Source organism: Falco rusticolus, chromosome 8 (assembly GCF_015220075.1).
Source record: "Falco rusticolus isolate bFalRus1 chromosome 8, bFalRus1.pri, whole genome shotgun sequence".
NCBI classification, from domain to species: Eukaryota; Metazoa; Chordata; class Aves; order Falconiformes; family Falconidae; genus Falco; species Falco rusticolus.
In genome coordinates, this window is record NC_051194.1 from 19,366,238 (window position 1) to 19,393,310 (window position 27,073).

Genomic DNA, 27,073 nt, shown 5'->3' on the forward strand with positions numbered 1-27,073 from the left:
CTTTATGTCAGCAGTCCTTGGGCTTTCTAGAGTAGTAATATTTTTAGTATTGTATTTTAATGCCCTTCTGAAGCAGCTTTGTATGCATTTTCCTAGACTTAACAAAAAGAAGAGGGGGATACAAAAGGCAAATGGGAAAGTGTGCGTGGATTTTGACATTTGTCTGCATTTGATTGAAGAAGATGGATCCTGATCCTAAGCTAACGGAGTATTTGGTGGTCATCTGGCTGCTTGTGACGAGCTCCTAGCAGGGTTTTAGTCTAAAACATGAAACTTAGAAATATTTGTTGATTGCAGGAGGATTGTGAGCGTTCAGTTTTGGTTGTTTTGGGGAAATAAAGAGCTTCCATTGGCTGTAGTGCCTTTTTTGACTGAAAAGATACTGTGTTGCTAGATTTCTGTACATAATGGTTTCAACCTTTTTTGGGGTCTTATGCCTGGAGAGCTATTCCAAACTAATTATCCCCAGCTTGGTTTCTTTTTATGTGGTGCCAGATAGCTCTGGCCTGTTACTGAGATTGCAGTTTATCAAAAATACGAATAGATCTCGATTCTTAAAATCAAATTTTCAGGTTTGCTGCTGATAAGAAAAATCTCCAAGCAGTTTAGCTGAATTAATAATGCTCATCTAAGAAATCAAGAAGCATGATAGTGTTTAAGGAGACGTGAAAACCACTTGTTCATGAGTTTAACCTTTGGAGCTGGCAGTAGTGCAAGCATTAGCAATATGCTGTTTAGAAAAAAACCACATGGCCTTGCTGTCAAATTGATAAACTTCTGATTTCTTTCATGTTTTCTGGTTTTTTTCCCCTCCATCTATGCCTTTAGGTGACAACATTGGTTAACACTAGCAACAAAGGACCCTCTAATAAAAAACGAGGGCGTTCTAAAAAGGCCCATGTTTTGGCTGCTTCAGTTGAACAAGCAACAGAGAATTTCCTGGAGAAAGGAGACAAAATTGCAAAAGAGAGCCAGTTCCTTAAGGAGGAGCTGGTAGCAGCTGTGGAAGATGTTCGTAAGCAAGGTAAGAGCTATATATCTGATAGCTTCTAAAATTATGGGTTTTCAGAGTAAGTAGAACTGTTCCCATTTCCCTTTTGCTGTTATTTCAAATGACTCTGTGCCTCTCTGCTTGCATAGATTCTTGGCTTGTCTTGTTGGCTTCCTTGAGGAATGATATGAACTGTGTGGATCTGGAAATCTGATGTCCCAAGTAAAGACTGGGAAGAGGAGAAGGGCTGATTCTATGAAGAGCCCCTCCCCCACTGCCCGTGTTATGGAACTACATCTCAAATATGTCAATAACTTCTTCAATATTTGAATGTATACAAAACAGCATTGTAGGAGGAAGAGCTGAGTGTTGACTTGACAGAGCTGGGTGTCTCAAATATGCAAAATGTAAACTAACAAACAGAATGTGAAGACCTTGACTAAATATTCCAGGCTTCCTCCCCCACATCTAGTGTTGATTTTTATAATTTTCTGTTTTACTTTCTTGGAGAAGACCTGCAAGAAAAGCCTATGGAGCTGGATTACTGTAAAATATGCACTAGTAAATATTGTTGCTCATAAATCATCTATCATTCTTCCAGTCATGAGCCTTTCTATGCTTCAGTGAAACCCAGTCAACTGGTCTTAATGGTGACGGCGGCTGCTGCTGCTGCAAAAAAAGAAAACTCATTAGCATTAATTACTTATTTGTAGCTGAAGTTGCACAGTGATGAAGTATTAGTTGAAAATGGTTCTAAGTTCTGGATGAGCCTGGTTGATGGACCAAAGAAAGATCAATGCAAGAAGGCTGCAATATAAGGGGCTAATTGAATTGGCTTAATTTAACAACAACAAACAACAGCAAAAGAGACCCCTTTGTCTTGAAGCCTTTAATTCCTTGTGCTTGCTTGATTGCTGCTCGGAACTGAGAGTCAGAGCTCATCTGTGAGTACCTTCAAATGCCTCTTAGTAATACTAGTGAGCAAGGGAGCTGTACCCGGTCTGCAGGATTGAGAAGTTCCATTAGCTGAATTTGTAGTTGTGTGTACAGTGGTAAGCTGGTAGGAAGGAGAGACAGATATAAAAGCCTTCAGTATGACCCTTTCACTTGTTTCTTGACCCCTGCTTGATTTTGAGACTACACATAGATTTGATGCCAAAACCTTGCTCTGCTGATCTGTGACAGAGGAGGTGGAGTTCCTAGCGGAGAGGTGCTGGAGTGAAATAACTTCCCACCTTTATGTCATTTCACTTCTTCCTCCCTTTTTACTGTTTGCAGCTTGCATGAAATCTGGTGCATAGAGAGGATCGCGGTATCTGGTTTTTTCTGAAGCTGAGTGGGTGATGATTAGGCTTGAGTGATCTGCCTGAGTACAAGTGGTGCCCACCACTGTTTGTGGGGATGCAGCCGCAGTGTGTCTGGGTTGCTGGGGCAGCACGACTGGGGATAAAAGCCTGTGCCCAGTCGTGGTGCCTGTGTTCAGTCAGGTTTAGCAGAGCAACTTTCTGTAAGGAAATTAAAAACGAAAAAAACCCTTGAGGAAATCGGAAGTAAATGGTGAAAAATGAGGTAGAACAGAGGGAAGGCTTATTGCTGCCAACACCCGGGGACGATTGCAGTTCAGTAGTGCTAAAAACAGCAAGGAGATACAGACTCTCAATGTACATGTTTGTATACAGTCTGTGTGCTTCAGAAGTGTTTCCAGTATGGTGGTAGACCAGTTGAATTCATGAACTGGAAAAATGAGGGAAGTGTAACGCCAAGCCTGTGTGTGTGCTTAGCAAAACTTCCAGCTGTTAGTGCCTTTATCTGCCTTTTGCAATGGAGTTGCAGAAGCAGGGAGGGGGATCTGAGTGATGGTCAGCAGTAGGGTGATCCTCAACTGGCAGCATCCGCATGTCTGATGGCAGCAGTGAGATTATGGATGCGTAGCACAATTTATCTTCAGCAGAAGACAGGAAAATAGAATTAATAATGCCTCTGTTTAGAGCAGGGAGCAGTTTAGTTACCATAATAAAAAAAGATGAATGAATGTAGACAGAGGTTATGAAGATGATTAGGACAATAGATAACTTGTCTCATCAGAGAAAATTAAATTTTTTTTTTTAGCCTAGCAAGAAGATGATTGAGAGGGTACACAGTTTTAGTGAGCATCCTTGTTCATAAAATCCCATTTGTTGGGGGTAAAAACAAAGAAGTGAAAAGAGCTATTTAGAATGAAGGATAGTATGGATACATACTAAATCAATATAAGTGGATCTTCAAAGTCTTCCTGATTTTTTTACAATGGAAGAATAAATTACAACTTGCTTTAAATATTAAACAAGTTCATGAAATATCCTAAAGCAAGATTTCTGGCCTTTTAAAGCTTTGGACTTTTGACTTACTCTAGTGAAACTTCTTCAAATAAAACTTTGGACAGAATAGCGGAGACAAAGCACAGAAGTGTTTTTCGGAATACATCTTGCAGTGGTTGTAGAAAAGACTTAGTACTGCGAAAATGTCTGATGTGAACGTCTTAGATTTCAGCGTTCCTTACAGTGTGTGTTACATTTAATTTCTGACATTGAAGTTTTGCTGGGTAATAGAAGGGGCGATACTGGTCTTGCCCAGTCTTTATTCCCCCCACTATAATTACCTTCTTATGAAGTATGAAGACTGTACGTTGAAATGGTCAGCTCTTCTGGTGCTGTTGGGAGGTGGTTTAGAACTGAAGCGGTTTCTTACCCAGGTGCTTGGCACTGAGGCAGGCTGAAAACTTTGGGGTCAAGAAGGAAATTCCTTTCAGGTCAGGCTGACCAGGCTGTTCCCGTTTCCCTGGAGTACTGATGACCATAGCTCACCGCCTCTGTGTATCTGTATGCTAGGTGAGGATCCAGGGTATCAGCTACGCTCTTACTGCTGTGTTTCTTCCTATGGTAATTGTACATAGAAGACCAAAAATTGAAGTTTGAAATTAAAAAGCTTAAGCCTGTGCATAGGGTTTGAGGCAAGAGAATAGATTTATGGTCTTGTGAATCCTGTGGACTTTGATCATGATTCATGGTTGCAAATGCAGGGGAGTGAACCTGCCAATTCAGCGTGAGGTCTCCCCACCCTGCGTTTCCAAGTGAAGCTTTCTCCAGAACTGAACAGGGAGGCAAACTGTGAAAGGGTAAAACATTGTTTATTGTTTTTTCAACTGTACTTCACACGAGATACATGGCGTAAGGATTTCCAAGGAACAGAAGGAAGCCAGCTGCAGAATAATTTCACGTTGAACACCACATTCTTCTTGGAAAATCCCAACTTTTAAATTCTGTTGTGACCAGTTAGCTTAATTTCTTGGAAGGATGTAAAGAGTTCTCAGTTGTTTTCCTGCAAGAAGCACGTTTGAGGAGTGTACCACTTGTATTAGAAGTAATCTTCCAGTGAAGGACTCGAGATTTTTTTGAAAAGCCATAACCAAAGAGAGCTCTGAGATGGCTCATGGCAAACAGTAGGAATATTGTAAGCAGTATATGGATTTAATTGAAGACAAGATCAACAGAAGCTTTTGTTGTTTTATGTATAGACTCCTACATTGATAGGGCAAAAGGAGATACAGGGCCTTGTCCTTTATGGTAGAAAGCAAGGGCAGCCGGTTGTGATGATCTGGTGGACACTGAAGGTGGCATGAGAGGCAAGATAGGGCTTCAGTATCCAGAAGAGTAGAAACTCTTGATTTCACGCTTCAGTGGGGAATAGGGAATCTCTAGGGAACTGTGGTAAGGGTGTTCTGAGCAGGTAGAGAGCTATGGCCTGGTGGCACTCTTTGTATTTGTAATGCTGCTGGCAAAGCAGCCCGGAGACAGGCTTTGTATTGGAAGATGCTGAAGGGTACAAGGTTATTCTAGCTTGGGGGGAAAAAAGCATCGATGCCTCTGTGTGTCCTAGGTCTTCCCTGCCTTGGCTTGCCTGTCTTCTCTACTGCTTTCCCGTTCCTTCAGTGTTCATATCAAGAAAGCCTTCTCTGTCATGGTCATCGTGTACCGTGCTGCTGAGGAGGATTAATAGTGCTGTCTGAATGTGCTGTCAGGCCCTGTGGGCATGGTGGGAATGAGACTAGAAAATGGTAATTTTCTTTTGATGGACTAAAATCTTACTATTTCTGAAATGGGCTTTGTTCCATTAGATTTAATTGAATTCTTAGTGCTTTATTGACAAGATCATAGTATGGCTACTGTTGCCTCTTCTGTTCTCGACTCTGTTTTATTATCTTCCCCTTGTAATATCTAGTGAAAATCTACGGCTATATTGGAAAAACAGATTACTCATATAAGAATTTGTACCAGCTGTATAATCTGAGCCTGTCTGACTCTTCTGCAGTGTATTTCTTTAACTCTTGAAATCCTGCTCTCAAACTTGCTGTGTTACCTATGGTTCAGATTTGAAAATAAGATTATGCTGGATCCAACTTGAACCACTAATGTGCAACATAATGCATTAACTGCATATTTAGGCCAGGGCAGAGTTCCCCTTTGAATCTAGCAAAAAAACCCTACCCCTTGTTGCTTTTTCTTTGTAAAAAAAGTCTGAAAGCCAGCTTGCTTTAATTTGCAAGGAAAAAAAAAATATATATGCAACAACTTTAAATATAATCTTCCTTTAATTCTGGGAAGCTGGTTATTTTTTGACACCCTGACAAGCTGTTTGAAATTCACTAAATCTTTTAAAGTCTCCCTTTAAAGTAAAAAGGAATAGCATTTTATTTCAGGACTGGCTTCTAAGATTGCAATTTAAGAGATGAGTAGAGGATAATTATGGTTTTTAGACTTGCTAGCAGTTTCTGGGCTTCAGATGAAGTGAGTGGCCAACTCTCTTAAGTTATTTTAAATGGAAAATAAAACAACATTCTTCTCTTTTGGGAGTTGGAAATGTGGGAATTTTGCATATAAGTAAATCAAGGAGGAAATATTTGGTAGTGAATTTTGGTTCTGGCATGTATCCTTAAATCCTGATATTGTTCATGGATTTCATACTTGTGGTGGTGATATTAATTTCGCTATTATTAGCTTCTTCCAGAAGGAATAAAGGGTTGTCGGCTATGTAGGGGTTTTATAATCACATGGCTGGTTGCAGTTTCTCAGCATTGGAGATGTCTTTCACCCATCTGGAAGTCTGAGGCTTTTAACACTTGTTAAAATAATGAGTTATGTTTCTCAACAAGTTGAGTAAAGGATAGCTTTTGATTGATATTTATAGGTGGTCTGTACTTGGACAGAAGCTTTCATATGTCGCAGTACTGCAGTAGCATATTTTTTATCTTGAGATGTTGTATTATTTAAGATGATGGAAGGGTGTTACATAGGAGGGAGCATTTGAACAAAATTGAATATTTTGTTGAAGTTGCTTGGACAGGCTGGCAGCTGTGTTTGGGCTGTATTTAGCTATGAAGGTGTGGAGTGCTTGGATGCTAGAAGCTCTTCCAGGGCAAGATATTGATTGCTTAATGGTAAGTATGTGGATGGTTAACCCCAGGCTCTCCAGTTGTAGGTATTCTTGAGTAGTTAAAATAATAGTGTGTATATATATATAAAAGTTGTTAAAATTGAAACATCCCCTATACTGGGGATATGCTGCACTGGTTGCCTAGCTGTGGGAGCAGGCAGGCATGCCAGCGGCAGGATGATGATGCTCCATCATCTTAAGATTTTAGTGCAAATCTTGCTACTTGTTTGGTAGTGGGCATGATGGGAATCACTGTCAGCTTTCACTGGTGAAGCACTATTCATGGTTCTCTTCTTATTGCAGATGTGCTGGTTTTGTCTGGCATCTGGCCATACGGATGCTTTTTCATACAGGTTCGGGAAGCCTCTGACACAGCAGTTGGTTATAGCACAGTTTGTCTGCTTTCTGGCCACCTCCAGCTGCCTGCAAATCTTTGGCCTTGAGTACCTAGCATTTTCTGAACTAAATCCTAGCTGTTCACCAAATGTTTCTGAAATGCAAAGAGATCCAAGAATAATAATGTGGATTCCAAAACTTACTGCTATGTAGGAACCGTGGTACTAGAAGCAAAATGCTGCCTCAGAAAGGGGGGGAGATAGCCCAAATTTACTCCTGTGACTATATGCAGACATTACTTTTGTGCTTTCCAAATGCCTTCTGGAGGAATTTCTCTAGCTGTGTAAAATGCCTTTTGCTTTTCATAGTTAACCAATTGCATTGTTACCATCTGAAACCCAAATTCTTTCCTCCTGCACCAGATGCAGACCCACAGGCTATGAAATGTTGAAGCATTTTACTAAGCGGTGCCTTGCTTTGAATGCAAACCAGGGCATATCCAGCCAGGTCATCGCTCCGAGTTGTTTACAGTCCCATGGGCTGTGGCGTTTCCTTGTGTGTTTACAGTACTTTCTGCTGCTTAGTGCTTAACTCCTACACGCACACAAATCAAAGCTTTTGCTGAAGCTTTGAAAGCATTGTAGTTTGTGAAATAACTGCAGTCCTGCATGTAATAGCGAAGGCATGCTGAATTCGCTTCTCTAGAGGATTCTGGCACGTTAAAACACCTGTACAGTTGGAAGTAAGGACCAAAGCGTTATTTCCCAGCACTTTTTCCCTGCACAAGCCCCTATACCCCGATACCGTGTGATAACCGTATTTAAGGGTAGCTATATGCAATCTTGATTGTGGGCTGTGTTTAAGCAAACACGTTTTGTTTTCGAGACTTAGATTGGCTTGCCCGGGAATCCTTACAGCCCCTTAAGAAATGCTGTGTGACGTTAAAGTCATCTTCTCCCCTTGTGCAGGTGACTTGATGAAGAGCGCTTCAGGAGAGTTTGCAGATGACCCCTGCTCCTCCGTGAAACGAGGAAACATGGTCCGTGCGGCACGTGCCCTCCTTTCTGCTGTTACTCGACTGCTGATTTTGGCTGACATGGCAGATGTCTACAAGCTGCTCGTTCAACTTAAAGTAGTAAGTGTAGTTCTTTCTGCGGTTTCACTTTGCTGTGCCTGGCACACCGGGCATGCTCTGTCAAGTGGGTTGTTTCACACATGTGTGCTGACCCTGGTGTATGCACTGTCAGCAGCTCACTTCTGGAGCAGGGAGGCTTTTAGGGGTTTTCCTGACATGTGCAATGGGTATTTTGTCACTTGTTTTTACACTCGATGTCAGTAGTTTTTGACATTGTGTTGCACTTCATTCTGGACTTCTAGTATTGAAGCTAAATGTGCTATCGTCTGCAACTGCAGGTGATAACCGGCTTTTTCATCTTAAAGAAATAATTTGGCTTTTTTATAACAAGTACTCCCTTGTAGCTACTAGGGATGAGTAGCCTTGGTAGACTAAATAAAATGAATGTGGAGATTTGAGGAAGCCTTTTCTTCCCACAAGCAAAAGTGTGGGTGGGTGGTTTGTTCAGAATCTGAAATGAAATGAGGTTTGATACTGGGCCTGCTTTTGCATCAGGGCTTTGAGGACTCTCCTCATGCCCTTCAATGGCTACTGCCAGGGCCCTGGGCTCCTTCATACTTTTCAAATGTGTGCACTTGGCTGTCTCTAGTAGCTGGTGACTATGAAGCAGTAGCTAAGCCTTGAGTAGTACTAACCTTTGAAGTATCTCTCCCCAGAAGAGAAAAGGGGGGAGAGAAAGATTGCTTTCTCTTGGCTGCTGTGAAGTACGTTCTGAATTACTTCCTCAACTGTGGACTGTATTACCTGGAAAAATATGTGATTATATATTCTTTTAGGTGGAAGAAGGTATCTTGAAACTAAGAAATGCTGGCACAGAGCAGGATTTGGGTATCCAGTACAAAGCCCTCAAACCAGAAGTTGACAAGCTTAACATAATGGCAGCCAAAAGACAACAGGTATAGTGATGTCTTTCTTCTGTACGTTGTTCCTTCTTTTTCTTTTTCAAAATAATAAGGCAGCCCTGCTGCTCTTAGGCAGTACCTGTTGCTGCTAATATATTTTTTTTTACTGTATTTTTATTGCCAAGTACTTTGTACTCAGCTGTGTTTAGGACATTTGAGCTTGCCTGTAAGCAGAAAGTCTGCTCAGCTGTAGTGTAGTGCTTCTGATGGAATTTGTTCTAGTAGCATTTGTTTATGTTAATGCTTTAGTACCTCAATGAAATGCTGCTTCCCAACCCTTGCACTTCCCATTTTGAAGCAGTGCAGGTGTGGGTAAGAGAACTGAGATGTCACTCGGTGCCTGATGCACGCTAGACCACACTGCCTCTGTAGTTCACACGTATGGACTGATGTGTGCTGTTAAACAGGGAGCAAAGCCATGGCTGGGCACAGAATTAAAACCCTTTCCAAGAAAGTGAGTGAGGATGCTGATTAGTCTTGCACTGAAATGCCCATTTGAGGAGGGGTTTAAAATCCTGTTTGTTATGTGTATGTTCTGTGTTTGGATAGCTTGTGTTTAAATTGTGTGTAAAATTTGTTCTGTTCAACAGCACTGTTGTGACTCATTCTTGTGTAGGTAAGTTTTCAAAAGGAAGCAGGAGTGTGGGCAGTCCCATTTATCAGAAATACCATAGTTTTGTAGAGCATTTTTTGTTTGTTTGTTCTGCTGATAGGTACAAATCAAAACTGCTTACACACCTCCTGACACTGCTTGCTTTTTTTGCATAGATTCTTCTTTGAAAAAACATTGGGTACAGTCTAAAATGGATTGCCAGTTGGTTATGTATCTGAAATCTGATTGCAGTAAATGGGAGTACGGTTGTGATGGCAATGCAATAAATGTTCTTAAACTGCTTTGTGATGGATTGTTTCACGCTATGGGAAGTGGCTATACTAAATCTGTAAATCTGTAAGCCTGCTTGGAGTGCCCTCCCTGCTTAGTGTGTATCTTAAAGGTTGCATATTATCCATTCATTTTGAAGAGTCTGTCAGATATTTTTTTTCCCATTTTTCTCAGTAAGGCAGTCTTAATTTTCATCACTTCTTCATTAGATTTAAGAGGTAACTTGAAATTTACGATGCTGCTAATAACTGTGTTCATTCTTCCTTTTATAAACTTACGGCTTGTGCTGGACTCAGAAGCTTTATCTAATCATACTGCTTCTATTCCATAATGGAGGTGATAGTGCTTTAGAGAATTGTACCAGTGAGTGTTGGGGAAAAGACATATGGACTTGCTCGCTAATCTTAAATTAGTGGTAATTACAGTCATTGGATTAATTTCGTCTCATTGGAAGTGAACAAGAAGTTGAATGAGATGATATACTTGTTCTTCTAAAATTAAGTACCTTAGTCTCTTGAGGAAAGTAAACTCCATCTTCAAGGTGTGATTAAAGAAAACAGTCTGGTTGTGAGTCTAGGAGTTTAAATTAAAGAGGATCTTGCTTCTCATGTGCAAGAGCAGGAAGTATTGCAGAGCAAGCTTCTTGTTAATTTGATAGTTAAAAATTAGCTTGGTCCTTAGTTTATCTAAAAATGTAAGGTATTTCATTTTGAGGATTTAAGTTTCTTTTGTGGGGTTTTTTTTTTTCAGATGTAAACTGGAGGGAGTGGGGAGAAAAATCTGTGCTCACAGCTTCTGTATCTTCCTGAATTACAGGTTTTACCAGCTTCCGAAATGCTAGTCCTGTACTGTGGAGAAGAGCACAAATCCAACCTCAGATTTTTGAATTGCAGAGTTGTGGATTGCCCTACAGTACTTATCTTTATTTTTTTTTTCTTTGTCTTTTATAAAATTGTTGTGTTTTGACATTAATTGAGCCCTTAAGAATAAGGGTACTCAATCAGAAGACAGATTTGAGCATACTAGGCAAAGAACCTGCCTGTCTTTTGAAAATCCCAGCAGCCAATGTATGGATGTTAAGTGTGAGGAATATTCTCAAATGCTTTTTTTTTTTTTTTTTTAATTTTCCTAATAGGAATTGAAAGATGTGGGTCACCGTGATCAAATGGCAGCAGCCAGAGGAATTCTGCAGAAGAACGTTCCCATTCTTTATACGGCGTCCCAGGCCTGTCTGCAGCACCCTGATGTAGCTGCTTACAAAGCTAACAGGGACTTGATCTACAAACAGCTTCAGCAGGCAGTGACGGGCATCTCAAATGCAGCTCAAGCAACTGCATCAGATGATGCTGCCCAGCAGCAGGGTGGAGGTGGAGAGCTGGCTTATGCTCTGAACAACTTTGATGTAAGTTTTGAACCCTTTATGTTAACAAAAAAAAAAAAAAAGTAACTTCAGCTTTTGTGTTTGTTCACCTGATTTACTAGCAACAGCCTGGTTTTATTCATATTGCCTGAAAGATCATTTTCTACTGAAATACAGCAAGTCCCTGGTAAAGTAGGCTTTAATTTTTTTAAAAAGTGTTTTTCCGAACTAGGATTGATGGAATATAGAAAGTTACATATGTGGTTCTTGTTGATTGAAGGCTGTCAAGTTAAACTAGCTCTGAAATAGCAGTTAGCCTACTGCTATGTTAGATGTAAGCCCTTGGTTTATTTGAAATTGATTATTTCATAATATATTTATGTAATGCATTCTTGTAGATGACAGAAGTGACTTATTAAAAGTGAATAATGTATTTGGAATTGCCCAAACTGCCTATTGAGAGGAACTTGAAGTGGGAAGCTTAATATGATCTTTGGTTAGGGATGAAGTCATTTCACACTGATGTGTTGTACTGATCTGTCATATTCTTTATCTTGCATTCAGTAAGTTGCTGAGGATAGCCATGCATTTTTACTGAGAACACTTCCCTTTTGAAGCCAGTGTTCTGTGTGTACCACTGATTCAGCCTCTGAATTTTAAACACCTTGGCACTAACTTACCTCTAAAACTTTATTTAATATTGCAAAGCTATCATTCAAAAGGTGTTTAATACATTTTGGTTTTGCCAGATATTGCTCACCTTCTCCTTTTTGCTCTTACCACTCCTGTTCCTCCCCTACTTTCTCTGCCAGGTTTCTTCTACCAGCATAAAGTACTAGTTGAGTTCTCGCGGTGCCCAGTGTGAAGCCTTTCAATGTGATCCCTTAGGTAACAAGAGGATGTCATGGTTGTCTTAATCTTTGTGACTACGATTTCAGCTTCAAATCAGCTTCTCTTGAGTTCCATTATTTGTATATTCAGCTACATAGACCTTAAGAGCGTGCCCCAGGTCAGCACCCGAGGGATTGCAGGTTTGAGCAGGTATCTGGGAAGGGAAGGCAGGTCCTCTAACAGTACACAGTGTTAAGGACTGACTGGGGTACGCAGGACTGAAGAAACAATTCAGTTCAGGTTCATGGATTGGCTTATCTAGCTCAAACCATTTAATGTGATTTCTGATATATGGCCATATTTTACTATATGAACCCTCTAATATATGGCCGGAGACTTGAGTGCTGCGGTTCACATGGAGCTTTTAAGCTTTTAGTTCCGCTTTGTGAGGCTCTCTAATAGCAGCAGGGCTCATTCAGCAGGCCAGCTTCAATGCATGTTGTGTGCAATAGCTTTGTCGTCTCATTCCTGCCAAAGGAGACTGACAAAACAAATGTGTTCAGGTCTTGGCAGATGTTATCCCTGCACTTCATTTCCTGTTAATGTTTGAGTATTCTTGTGCTCTTGTAATAGAGGTTTTGCACACAAATGCCCCCAAATACTCCAACGTGTTTTACCGTGATGGCAAAATATTAAATGACTACCAGAAGATAACAAGATAATTATTATTTCTGGTTCTGATGGTGCAGTTCTGGAGTTGTAGCATACTACTATTGTATTATTTGAACAGCTGAAAGTTTCAGGAAAAATGAGGAGCATGTTGGAGAACACATGCCATGTTCTAATCCTACTGTGAAGGCTGCGTGGTTACTCTGTAGGGAGACAAAATGTGCTGGCTGGCAGAAGAAGTAGTGGTGGTGACATTGCTGTTGAGGTTAGCTGGCACATGAACTGACTGCGAAAATTTCCATTTCAAAAAATTTGGGGCTTCTTCTTACAGAGTCAGCAATGTCCTCCCCTCCCACCTCCATAGTGGGAAGAAAACCCACCCAAACCCGAAACAAACTATCAAACCTTGAAATAGCTGAATAATTTTTCCTTAATAAATTGCAAACCTGTTTAAATAAATCACCTGAAAGTACTTATAAAGTGATAAATACTACCCTGTGGCTTCCTGGTGAACTTGTAGGGGTGGTGGTGCAGGACCCCTTGTGTCAGTAGTGCTGTTTCAGCCTTAAGTCTCAGTATGAGCTGTGCTTACTAATACTTTGTCAAGATAAACCTGTGATGGTTTTCTGCCATGAAGAAATTGATTTCTGTGCTGTTTGAAACATTCGTGTTGATGTTTCACATTAAGAATTTTTGAAAATGCTGTTGTATTTACCTACATAGCGGTGAAGAGAAGAAAGACTGGATAAATGAGGACAACAGATCACTATGTATGTAGGGCTAATTTTGGATGTTTGTTTTCCTTGTGGTTTCTTTTGTTCATGATGGGATAATTATATCTGACAAGTTAACTAGCGAAGGCCTGTCCAGATTGACATGTAGTTAAGAAGAGTTCTGTATTTTGAACCTTATTTGTGCTGGCACATTTGATTTTTGCCATTCATGTAACAAGGCTTCCTGTGGCCAAGTTTTGTTTAGCTGTCAAAGCAGCACAAGAAATGACTAGCAATGTAATCTGCTGGGGAACCTTTTAGTAATTTTACAAAACTACTCATGAAAATCATCCTTGGTGCCAAAATTGTGTGGTGTTTGCCTTTTATGTGTGATCAGGGGTTTGCTGTAAATGTTTGTTGTCTTGATGACTTAACCAGTACTTTACTGCTTGGTCTGATTACTAATTTCTAAAACTTTTATTTTACTAGAAACAAATTATCGTGGATCCATCGACCTTCAGTGAAGAACGTTTTAGGCCTTCCCTGGAAGAGCGCCTGGAGAGCATCATTAGCGGAGCAGCCCTGATGGCTGATTCATCCTGCACACGTGATGACCGACGGGAACGTATAGTTGCTGAGTGTAATGCAGTGCGACAGGCCTTGCAGGATCTACTTTCAGAATACATGGGGAATGTGAGTATCTTCCGTTCCGTTTTAGGTTGTGTGGTTTTTAACTCAGTGTGATAATCTAAAATGTGGAATTGAAGCTGTGTGTCTTGAAGCTGGTTTGTTCAGTTCCTGAACAGAAATTGAGCAGTAACCAGTAGGCCTGAAAGGTTGGTCAAGAGGCAGGTTCAAATATACCTAAATTGTCAATGATACTTACCTTAAAATTGATCTCTAGTCTTCTTACAGGCAACTATTGTCACCACAGTGTTAACCCTTCAGCACTGTTTTTATTTAATGACTGTTAATACTGGTTTGCATAGAAATTCAACTTGTATGGAAAAAGTAGTGCAACTTCACTTCTGTTGAAGCTCGAGAAGCTTAACTGTCATCTCTTTAACTACAGGCATAGATTCTCAGAGTAGAGTTTAATTACTGTTGCTACTCAGTTTGAGTAGAGGTGATGTATGAACTTAAATATTTAGTAAGAAATCCTGAGAACAGTGTGGTGTAAATATTGGACTCCGAGCATTTTTTTTTTTTTCCCCCCCAGTGTTTAAGCATTTAACATCCACACAGTATTTGAAGCCTAAGAATGTTTCTATGGTTGGAGTGTCATGTCATGCGGATAAGATACCCTCAAATGCAGAAGCATGATATAATGCTGGACTTCTCTGCCCTCTGTTGCCTCTGTGTTCTTATCCCAGTGGGTTTTAATCTGAATAGCTCTCACTGTGTTGAGAGGTTAGGTTGGGATATCATAGGATTTAGACCGTATCTAGTCTTTAAACTTAAGTACTGCTGAAGTTGATTTCAGAAATAAAGTTGCAGAAATAGCAACAACTTAAGCAAACCACATGGCTTGTTGCACTGTCACAAGTAAAATTGGCTGAAAAAATCTTAATGGGATGAAGAGAAATCTTTATTTATGCTTTTTGGCGTGTTTAAGGTGAAACTTGGTTCAAATACCTTTTTTCTAGACAGTAGAATTTATTGAGGAGCACTACTGTGGTGGGTACCTTACCTTCAGATTTTTAGGTGAAAACTATGTCAGCGTAGAGTAGAACTGGTCCAAAGGCTGCCATGTGCAGATTAGGGTTGTATAGTTTGGAGAACAGGTGCTGTGTGTGGTAGAGAGTAAGTAAAACAAGGATTTCTGTTTACCAAAGACAAGGACAAAGTAATTGAACAAAACTGAAAGCCAAGCCTTATATAGCCTGCGGGCTGAGCTAGGTACTTCATGTAGTCTGCCTTTAATTGCTTGTGAAAGTAGCTTGTGCTCAGCATTGACATTATATAGAACTTAAAGACAGCAGCTGGGAAGCAAACCGCTAAGTTGTGTCATTTAAAATTCTTTTCAGAGCAGGGTGTTTTATTAGTATGATGCATCTGTAATAATTTCCTGAACGAATGTGCTGCTGGACTAGATGAAGCCCTGTCGGCGTGATTCAGAATAAAACATCCACCAAATGCTAATTAAAAATGTGGAAGATGGAAATGCTCGGTCTTGCACATAAGAGTTGGTATAATTTCTCTCACTGGAAGTTGGTCACTACTACCTGTGTAGGGTTGCAGAGCTTTGACTTCCTCTCGCAGAAATGCCTGTCCTCCTCCCTGGCTGTGTACTGTTGCCTCTGATATGCAAGGTAAAGTCATCATGCTGAGATAGAAAGAATGCATTCTCTCTTTTATCTCTCTTAACACATTGTGAAATTAGTGGAGCATACTGAATTTTTTAAAGTCACTGCTATGTTATGATTGTAGACAGTGTAGTTGGGGAAATGAGATTAGAAATTCAGTGAAATGGAGTGGAAAAAGCAATTGATAAATTATGGTGAAAATGTGGGATGGTGTGTAAAAAATCCATACTGTAAACCCCTCAATGATTAAGCTGAAGAATGAATAATAGTTGGGAATCTAAATGGTGAAAAAGGTTTGATACATCTACAGGAAGAGCTGGGGATGTGCTGACTTACAGTAGTGGTAGAGGAAATGTGTATGTATGATGTACCCACGGCTCCAGTATGCAGCCGACTCCTCTTACGCTTTTCTTCAGCCTCCCTTTGAAGAAGGAAATGAATTGGGCATTAAATCTGTTAATTGCACGGCACTTGCAGTGCATCATAAATCCTATGTGAATGCTAGAATAAGAGGTATTTATTGGCTGAGTGTAAAAATTCAGAGAGAAAATTGAATGAGGAACACACTGGAAAGGTTGAAGCACAGGAATGTCTTGAGGCAGATTCCCTTTTAGTTTTAAATGTCTTCTGTTTTAGTGACTTCCTCTAGCTTTTGGGGATTCCTTTCAGATTTCTGGCAATAAAAGCACAATTTTCTTGATAGCGTACAACTTAAGTGTAGTGTTTGGACCCACAGTTTAACTGTTTCTCTGGGCTTGTCCCCAAGGGTCTGAGCCTACAAGCATTACAGGCTGTGTTACAGTGTGTGGCAGGAGTTTCTGTCTGAGTAACAGTTGTCAGTAATAAACTGAATTGTAGGATCGCTTGACCCCTGCTGCATCTGCTGGCGTGGTGATGAAGCCTGTGATTATGACCCTAGAAGAAATGCAAGATTTGCTTGTTCAGTAGTTTGCTACAGAAATTTGTTTCCCTTTTCTTAGATTGGTGTGTGTTTTGCTTCCTTTTCCATCTAGCACAACTGTCTTGCCATTTTCAAGAGTAGTCCAACTTGGTCAGACTAAATCTTGTACATGGGGGCCTGGTATCCTGTCTTGGCAGCGGTCAGTAGTGGATCCTACAAGAGAGGGGACAATAACGAGAGGTGTGTAGCTTTACTTGCCCACAGTATCCCCCAGCTGCCAGCAGTCTGCATTTCAGATACTTCTAGAGCTAGCATTGCTGACTGCATTTCATGGCTCTTGATGGACTTTCCCCCAATTGAATTAATTTCCCCCAACGAATCTGTATTGCTTCTTTCTAAACCCTTATAAATTTACAGCATAATCTTCATTAGCAAGGACTTCTCCTGCTTAAATAGGTGCTGTGTGAAGAAACATCTTTTGCTTTGAAGCAGAACGACCTTCTGCCTGTTTTGTTGGACATTTCTTGCATCTCCTTTAGGAAAAGACGCTGAGCAGGTACTCAGTGCTCCTCCTTTATGCCAGTTACGTTGTTTCAGAGCCATATCATGTAGGAGACATTGGTTTTATCTTCCCTAGAATGAAATGTCCTGTTTTTATTAGGTGCTTGTCATAAACAAGATATGCAACATCACCTTTCAGCGTTGGCTGTGCCTTCACTATCAAACAGTGTGGTGGATTAGGACGGAATTTGTAGAGTGAATTAGGACTGTATGCCTGTGCTTATCTGCATTTTGTGGACACTTGGATCAGCTGATTTTAGTCTGGTCCTGTGGAGTGGGTGCTCGTTGGCATTTGCTGTGGGTAGTGGCTGTCTCCTTGTTTAGATTCACTCAGAGGATCCAGCTCATGTGGCCCAGGAAGGCTCAGAGATGCGAAGTGCAGCGCACAAAGTGGCGGTGACGGGGAGGTGAGTTTCAGAAGTGCAGTTCTAACCTGAGCCGAAATGCTGATGTGGGCACATTCTGCAATCTCGTCTTGCACCTTGTCTGGATTTTCAGATTCCCTTTGGGGAATTCATATTTCCTTTTGGGGACCAGAAGTGCACCTGCCGTTCAGGATTCAGGCAGTGTCACGGTATGTTCTGGAGGTGTTCTTTAGTCTGTACTGACAGTGTCTAACACTCGATTTGCTTTCTGATAGCTGCTGAGCACTGAGGTGGTACCTCAGTGAAATGGCTACCTGTGGTGGGTTTGCATGGCAAGGTTTTGGTAGTGGGGAGGCTACAGGGTTGGCTTCTGTGAGAAGGTGCTAGAAGCTTTCCCCATGCCTGATGGAGCCAATGCCACTGGCTCCAAGGCAGACCCACTGCTGGTGAAGGCTGAGTTAATCAGCGACGGTGGTAGCACCTCTGTGATAGCATATTAAGAAGGAGGGGGGGTCTGCACCAGTGGGGGAGAGGGATGAGAGTGTGTGAGAGCAACAGCTCTGCAGACAGCCAGGTCCGTGCAGGAGGAGGGGAGGAGGCGCGCCAGGCAGCAGAGTAGAGATTCCCCAGCAGCCCATGGGTAAGACCATGGAGAGGCAGGCTGTCCCCCTCAGCCCATGGAGGTGAACGGTGGAGCAGATCCCCACCCGGAGCCCGGAGAGGGCCCCATGCCAGAGCAGGTGGGAGCCCGAAGTGGGCTGTGACCTGAGGGAGGCCCACGCTAAAACAGGTCTGCTGGCAGGGCTGGTGACCCTGTGGGGGACCCGCGCTGGAGCAGCCTGTGAAGATCTGCAACCCATGGGAAGGACCCATGCTGGAGCAGTTCATGGAGAGCTGACTCCCATGGGAGGGACCCCACGCTGGAGCAGGGGAGGAACGGGGGGAGGAAGGAGCGACGGAAACTGTAGTGCACTGACTGTAACCCCCACTCCCCGTCCCCCTGCGCTGCTTGCGGGGGAGGTAGAGAAACGGGAAATTAAGTGAAGCCCAGGAAGAAGGGAGGAGTAGGGGGATTTTTCTGGTTTGAATGGTAATAAATGAAACTAGTTTTTCCCAAGTCAAGTCTGTTTTGCCTGTGACAGTAATTGCTGAGTGATGTCCCTGTCCTTATCTTGACCCATGAGCCTTTTTTTATTTTTTTTCTCTCCCCTGTCCAGTTGAGGAGGGGGGTGATAGAGTGGTTTTGGTGGGCACCAGCATCCAACCAGGGTCAAACCACCTCACTACCATCAAGATTTAGATTCTGAGTCATAGTGGTAGGAGTCTGTTCCTGTGAATGTTAAGTTAGATGGTCTTTTTGCTTGTGCATCACTTACTACTTACGTCCACTGAACTTCAACTGCCATTTTATTACCCAGCCTCTTGGTTTATAAGCCACATTCCTTAAAATGCCAGCTGTTCAGCCCTTAATTGTAGCATCTGATTCTTTAGCTTTTTCCCCTCATCTTCAGCTTCGCCTGGGGAGAGCTGGTTTCCATTATGGCTTTTGCTCACTTCTCACAATTCCAACAGAAAATAGTTTTCCCTTTTAAACTTGCATTGCAGATCCCTCCTGGATTGAAATAGCAAATACAAATGTTTGTATGCATTTGGGTTTTATTACTTGGAGTAAACTTGATTCTTACTGCTAGTGCTGAATGGCAGAGCAAGAATGGGAAGGCCTAAAAAAATTCATTATTTGTTCTGACTGGCATTATGAAAGCGGAGTAGTCCAAGGTCTTGGATCTGAGATCAGCTGTCTGGAATACAATAAATTGACCACATCAGTTGTAGCAGTGTTTGTAATATAAATAATTGCTGGCAAGATCCAGATCTTTGTGTGATCTGTTGCAGTCGGGCATTCTTGGTGTGTGTTTTATTAATTAAACGAAAAAAAAAAAAAAATTCAAAGCATATTTGAGTTTAGTTGGACATTGATACCAGACTTAGACAAGGGAAGAGGGCAGAACAAAGCATCTTCTTGAATGGTGTTCAAGATTAAAGGTACACCAATGAAGAAGTTAACAAGAAAGAGAGGATCCCGAGTGCAGCAATATAACGAAACACACAGCTACAGTCTTTTTGTCTAACTCCGTAATCTTGTATGGGTAGATGTTGACCGGTTGCAGTTTGCTCCAAGTAAAAATTGTGAAGCAGAATATTTTTTGACACTACTGCCAGTTTATCCCAGCGATGCGTTTGCCTTAGCAGCTGGTGCGATACCTCTCCCAGTGTACAGAGCAAGTACAATTCTTGTCAGAGTCTCTGCTTTTCTGTACTACTCGGCTCTGCCTCAGATTTATATGTGTAGTTTTCATTGCAGTTACATTATCTAAATGACTTAAAGCAAATGCATAAAAAAGAGCAGTGGGCTGATAGAGCTAAAATATTTCTGCATTTCTGAGAAGCTGATAAGTAGAATGGAGAGGTAAGAAAATGTCTACAGACACATAAATCCACAGACTTTAAGTCGTGACAGGATATGTGCTGTCTGCTGTAACTCTCCATGGGTGGTGTTAGTGCAGAACTTGGGCAGCTTGCCTTGATTTTAGTTCCTGTGTTAAATATGGTAAACGTTAGGAGATAGTGGTTTTTGAGTTTTAGGTTTAGCAGGTTAGAAAGTGCAGGCCATCTGCTGCAAACTTAGCCAGAAGTTTCCAGTCTGCTCTCAGTTTGACTACATTGAACTTGATAACATCAGTTATAGGATTGATGTGTAAGGCTGAAAATAAAAGCTTCCTTAAGCTTTTGACAGTCCATTTTTATTGCTTGATGGAAGTGCCCTGAGGGATGGGGACAGTTCTGCTTCTTTCCATAAACACTGTTTCAGAGCTGTTCAGCAGCAGTGATCAGAGGTGTCCGGTTCTATTTAATATGCACAGAAATGTGCAGAGAGCTCTCATTTTAAGTCTATTCTGTACCCCATCAATTTCTAATGCATATAGCAACCCTTTCATACACACACCAGTAACTCGGACATATAGTAGCATAAACTTTGTCAGAAATTCTAGTTTGGCTAGCGTGGAATACGAACCCAGGGCCCCATTGTGTACAACATGCTCTTGTACAATAAAATCCCTTGTTACTACATTTGGAAACGATAAATCATGTTACATAAAGTAGCTTGACAGGCCCTATTTCAATGGGAATTTTAATGCTTTCATATTAACATTCTGACTGTGTCCTTGACTGTCTGGATTGCATTAGAGGTGCTTGGCAGCAAATGGAGAAAAACCATTGGGGGCTGGTTTTGGAGCAGGCGTTCCAGGCACAGATTACTTCAGCTGATTTCTACCACCGCACACCCCCCTGCCCCCCCTAGTTTCCATCGTCTGTTTGGCCTCAAGTGGTTGAGTACCATAGCTGCCTGTTTTTGGGTGTGGGGTTGTATTTAATGTTATATTTTAATCTAATTTACAGTCATATAGCACAACTTGGAGGTGAGGTGAATGAACCCCAGCTTGCTGCACTATGCTGCCTAGTGAGGGCCCTTGCAAGCTGGCCAGTGTGGTTGGGTGGTGAGGATGTCTGAAGTAGGTCTCAATACTTCTGGTTTTAGACTTGCTGGTCTTGTAACGTATTAGATGCTTGGTTTGCACCCCATTTCTGTGTTTAGTGTGCTTATGGAAACGTACCACTCCAAGTACTGTTTTCCTTCATCTTAATTGCGCTATTTTGCTTTTGTTCCCTAAGCTTCTGTGAGCAACTCTGATGCTTGAAAATGAATGGGCAAGAAAGTGCCCAGCTTATCTCTTCAGTATATTTTGGGAGAAATAATTGTCTTCGGAACTACTAGCGAATACTACTTCTACTCCTGACACACTTATGATTTACAGAATGGAGGTGTGTTCTCATTATGATTTTGGATCAACATTATTAATAGGCACAGCTTTGTATTCCATCAAGGATCCAAGTTTGGAAATGAACAAGTGTGAATCTTCACAGGACTGTAAAATTTATTTACAGCAAGTATCTCTATATTTGAAAGGGCTCTTGCATAGCCCTTTTAATGAAAGCAACTATTTCTGTGGAAATAGATGTGAATTACAATGGCAGACTGATCTGTATTTATGATAAAGATGCTGATAAAAATTCTGCCTTGAGATAATGTACACTTTCTTTTTTAATACTGTTTCTGCCAGTTTAAGATGCTTGGATGCTGACGTGACGGACATGGTTTGAAAGCCTAGATGGATTTTCCTGTCATGGACTTCACTGCTCAGTGAAGAGAGCTATGCTGTTATGCTGAGCACTAATTTCCATAGACATTATCAGTTTGACAAAGATGCTGTTTTTAAAACAAAACATTTCTGAAGTGATACAGTTTTGAAATTTAATGCTTACAGGCTGACATGAAGTATGCTGAATTATTTACTCTGAGTGAAGCCTGATAAAGTTGATGAGAATTTCATACTGCATCAGGCATTTTCAGGCCACAGAAATGAGCTTCCAGGTTGCTTACCCACCATCATCCTGGTCTGGGATTTAGCATGGGGTACATTTTCAGAAGACATTTTGGAAACTTCTATTTCTTAGGAAGTAATACAAGGGCCTGTAGAAATAAGCAGAAGCCAGCTCATGCAAAGCTTTGAGCCTTCTGAGCTTTGGGTTTTAAAGCTCTTCAGAGCTCCCTCATCCCAGCAGTTACTATGAGCTTATCCTGATGCACATGTGGAATTGCTGGTTTAGAGATCCCAAACACTGCTGAGGTGGGGGTGCTCAGCCTCAGAGGGGAGGGAGGGCAGCACACCTGAGCTGTGGTTGATTGTGGTGGCTGGTGGTAAAGGTCAGCGCAGCCAGCTCTGCTGAGGCTTTCAGTTCACTTACACAAGTGGCACAACTTAAAAGCCCTCAATACTTTTCAGGCCCAAGGCAGTGTTTGTGCTATGCAGTGAAAATGTATTTCTTAAAAAGAAGCATATGGCTGGCTTAATGCCAACTTAAGGAAACCCAACGGAGTCCAATACTCACACCTGAAGTCTAGTTCCAGCACAAGCTTAGCGGTCTGAAACCTTAAATCATTGCTCTTCTCTATCTACTACCTTCAGCTTTTGCTGCTTGTTTGGTGCAAAATTGCTAGTAATAACTCTTAACTTGAATAGATTTGACAGTAGCTGGGACTTAGTTTAGACAGTCTTGTACAGCAGTGCTCAACCTTGCAGGCTTTCCACACTTTTCAGCATTTTTGTTGTAGACTCTTCACATATGTAAAAGAAGGAAGGTTGCTGCCCTCACTTACAATGCTTACTCCGTTTGTGTGTGCAGCAGAATTGCAGTCTAATGCTATCTCTGAACTTGAGAATTGAGGCCTCTGGGTACCTTGTGTGGCAGTGAAGGCTTCCGTCCCACCTGATCCCTCCTTGCCTTCCCCACCCCTTTAGGTCTGTATTGATGAAGCATCTGTATTTCCTTTCTTGTTAGACACATGTCTATCTCCAGTGTTAACACATATCTAGTATTTTACAATGTAATATTAGAACTCCAGACCTTTCTCAATCTATTGACCAAATCAATTGACCAAATAACATTTAAGATTGGTAGAAGGAAGACCTGAAATAATAAGGTGTGTACCCTTGTTTGCGATGCAGTGGTTGTTATTTGGCAGCGTTTTACTTTAGTTGAGCTGTAAACCATTTTACATAAATATGCTTTAATGCTATGCATGGATCCTACTTTAAAATTCTGTGGTTTGTGGCAATTCATTTGAATTCTACCATTTTGTAGGAAAATATTTGAACTTTATCTGCCTATGTAAAATTAAATACATAATCACTGCTAAGGAAGCTCCATTTGGTGATACTTGAGTACTCCCTGAAAGCCAAAATTGAGTATAGATGGAACAGAGCACATAAGTTTGCACAGTGACTGATGATCTGTGGATAAACAGTGTTTTAGCCTCCAGCAGGATCATGTTCTCAGTATGCAGAGGTATTGCACAACTGGGCTTTTGAATTTCTCTTGTTGAAGGAAAGGGATGAGGGAATTAGTGTGAAGTTGGAATACTGTAGTTCTTGTGATATAACAGAATACTTGCACCTCAAGTCCTGGACTTCCTTTTTTTTTTTTTTTTTTTTCTTTAGCTGTGATCTAATACAGACCTTGGATTAAGTTCCTATCTTTCTTTCTATTTTGCTTTCCAGTATCTTTTTGCCCCTTTTATAGATCCTGATACAAGCAGTAGAGGTCTTGATGGGTACCCAGAATTTCTATTCTAGATGTGGTTTTAACATCTAGACTTTGCTAGACATGTGCTCTTTGCCGAAGCTGTTTTACCCTGTGTAAGAAAGCTGATGTCCTGGAGCTTTAGACCTACTTTGTCCCAGAAAGTCAACTGAATCAATACAGAATAATTAGCATTTGTGGCTTATCCAAGTAGTGTTAGCCCCCTTGAATGTAAATAGAGGCAGAAGGGTGACTTAATCCTTCTCATGTCTGAGGAAAGGATGAGGGTTAAGCTGTGTCTTGGAAAACTGTTGAAAGAGGAGGAAATTTTGGCTTCCTCCTGGTCTACACAGGAACACATTTCTTCAGCAGGAGGGACAGGAGTTGGAGGCAAATGGGAAGAGGAGAAACAGAGCAGAGACAATTTGTATGTCAGGGTTAAAAATCTTCTGCTCAAAGCTATTTGAAAAGACTTACCGCATGACTTTGGAGACTGTACTCAGAAATTATTCTTGCTGAATTGGCACTCTAAAAGAGTAGTTTCTTTACAATAACAGCAACAAACCTATGGGCTCACAGGCCAAGAGCTGCCTTGCAAAGGTGTGCTAAAAGATGCTTTTTCTTCAGTGCCAATTAAAAAAAGTTTTCCCTGGGCATCAGGCCACAAGGGGGAAAACTAGGGCATTTGCAAAAGTAGCAGTAGTCAGTGAAAAGGCAAAGTCACATGAGCGTGCTTCCACAAATAATTATGCCTTTTGTAAACTGGGTGTATTTTTCGTCAACGTATGTATGTTTCAGACTGAATGCAAATGTTGCGTGATGTGCAGCCATTCATGGATTATTGACTCATGCTGCATATATGTTAACCTCAGACTGTCAAGAAATAAGGTTGTTGCCATTCATTGGGTGCTCTACCGCTGCCATATGCGGCCAGAAAAAAACAAACATTGCTTCTCGGCTCAGGATCTTTTCTGTATGCCTGAGGTGCTGTCATCTGTGGTTTACTGAATATGATAACTTGAATTGACATTATCGGTTACTTTGTGAAACCTGCGGAAAGAACTTGGAAAATAAAGCCTGGTAGCTCTTTGGAGGCAGGGGAGGCTTTGCGAAACAAAAGACTCTTGGTTTAGAAACCGTTTCACTTCGTAGGTGCGGTGTCTGAGAGCTAAGTACCTCTACCTAGCGAAGGAAAGGAGGGTGATGGGGGAGTGTGCAGTGGAAAAACTGGGGAGGGCTGAGGTACGGTTCTTGTGGGTGACACGAGTTAGTTTGGGGGCTGCTGACCAGTTGACCAGCTCTGCTGGGCTCAGGTGTCCTTGGTGGGGGGTTCTCTGGCCACTCAGCCCTTTCTGCTTCTTGCCTGCTCCAGACTTTCCTTCTAGCTTGTCTTGCATCTGCTGCGGTCTAGGGAATATATTTTAGTCTCATGTGGACTCCTTTTTTTCTTTTTTTTTAAAAAAAGTACCTTTTATGGCCTTGTCTTCAGTTGATTGAATTTCAGTCCAAGGTTCCCACCTACAAGCGAGGTGGGTACTGTTTTGTTTTGAGTTTTAATATCATGACAGATTAAGATTTGTCCATGCAGTGTGAGGCTGCACATAGGGGCAGTTTGGAGGAGTCAGGGCATTGATTATCTTAAACTAGTCAAGACTTCAAATAATTCTGATACTGTTAAATTTCTTTATGTTGTCTTGGTGTATGAATGTAGTTGCATAATTTTTCTCAAAATTAGAAGAAATGCACACAAATATTAAGGAATACTGGAGACACAGATATCTTCTGTGACTTCAAGACAGCCCTCATCACCTACTTGAGACTTTTTTGAAGTTTCTTTTCTTTCCTGGTATCAGCCTGTGGTCATTTGTGTTGACAGATTTCAGGTTCATTCCAGATATTAATTAGCATCATGGGTTTATGATGCTTTTAAAAAAATCCTGTTTCCCGAGCAGGAAGATAATCCTGGGACTTGTTTGTAGCACACATCATCTGTCCTGTGCCTAGTGTTGGAAGGTCTTGATGGATGTTTCTCCTGTTCAAGCTTCCCAGCAGTTTAATTACAGCTGTGGCTGGCAGTGGTGGCCCAAGTTATATACCTCCATTACACACCATCCCCATGAGTTTTTAACTTAGTACTGTGCATTGCTTTTAGGTATGCATTAGTTTTATTCAAAACAACTAAACCTTAGCAATTAATGCTACTTGTGTAGAGGTTGAGCAGCTGGCCATGTTACATCGCTAAGGTGGTTTCTGTGTCCATGGCTTCAGTTTTATTTTCCTTTTTCAGAGGATTCATCTGTGTGTCTTCCTGCCTCACCTGTCAGCTTCTTGAACTGAATAGGGAAAAATCTGTAACGTGGCTTGCTTACTCTTCTCTGCTATGCCTTTGAATTTCTCCTTTGAGAACTGTCTCTATTGAGTCATTTTGGGGGAAGAAGGTGACATGGGAGCTCTAATGTCAAGTACAAAATAGGACTGCAGCTATATCATTTGATATTGTTCCCCTTAAATGCCAAATTGTGAATTTCCTTAGAGGCAGAATGAGCTTTTGGGCACTTCTCCAGGAGTCAAAGAATCCCAATTCTAGAGGTCACTGGACTGAAAAAAGCCAAGAAAATGAGAAAATAATGCAGAAATAACTGAAACGTTTAAAAAAGAAAGCCGAAAACCCTTCTGTCTTGACCCCTTTGGAGCTAACAGCCTACAAGATGGTCACCTTTCTTCCTATGGGATCTTTTAATTAAGGAGGGCAGTCATTGCAAACTTAAAAGTTTATGTTCTTGTGTTGCCAGAGCTGGTTTGAAACAGGCTTGGTTCTGTTGTAGCTGTGGGCGGGATTGCTGCCCAGTCTTGCCCTGGGTATGGTGGTCTCTTACTGGCCTCCCACTTCTGTTGTCTTACATGGCTTTTCGCATCCTGAAAGGCTGCTTCTGTGTATGCATATGCTGTGGGACTCTACTATGGGAACTGCGACTGAAATGAATGAGGAGATCCTATGAGGAATATGTGTGTAGAGAAAAAGGTAGTAATTAAGCAGCAAATCTTCATGTCCTGATACTCCCCCATACACTATCATGAAGACTTACTCATAGAGAACGTAGAACTGGCTCTTTGGTGACTGGTGCTCAAATCTCCAATTTTCAGTTTTATAGTGCTGTGGAAAAATCTCTTCCCCCCACCCTACCAAAACAAACAAACCCAAAAAGCAAGCAAACAAAAAAATCATGCGTGCTCTCAACTGGAGTATAAGAATTTATATAGTCCTGCTCTTTCAGAAACAAGTACACAGGGAACTTGTATCCCCTGGGAGTATTCCTGGTGTCATTTCCAGCAGATGGATTAATTTATTTTATGTATTTTGTAAACTTGCTCTATGACTTTGGTTATATTACCTACTTCTGGAGCAGTGCCTATGTAAAGGGAAGGGTGCTTTCAGAACTAGACTTCAGT

General features: G+C 41.4%; 1 protein-coding gene across 1 annotated transcript in view; it reads left to right on the plus strand.

Annotated features, from left to right (window-relative positions):
* Positions 1-27,073, plus strand: part of CTNNA1 (catenin alpha 1) — a 122,836-nt gene that overhangs the window by 17,824 nt on the left and 77,939 nt on the right. Inside the window, exons 3-7 of the mRNA XM_037396847.1 lie at positions 829-1,024; positions 7,765-7,931; positions 8,708-8,827; positions 10,852-11,118; positions 13,779-13,982. Coding sequence (XP_037252744.1) covers positions 829-1,024; positions 7,765-7,931; positions 8,708-8,827; positions 10,852-11,118; positions 13,779-13,982 — 954 coding nt within the window. The remainder of the gene's footprint in view (positions 1-828; positions 1,025-7,764; positions 7,932-8,707; positions 8,828-10,851; positions 11,119-13,778; positions 13,983-27,073) is intronic.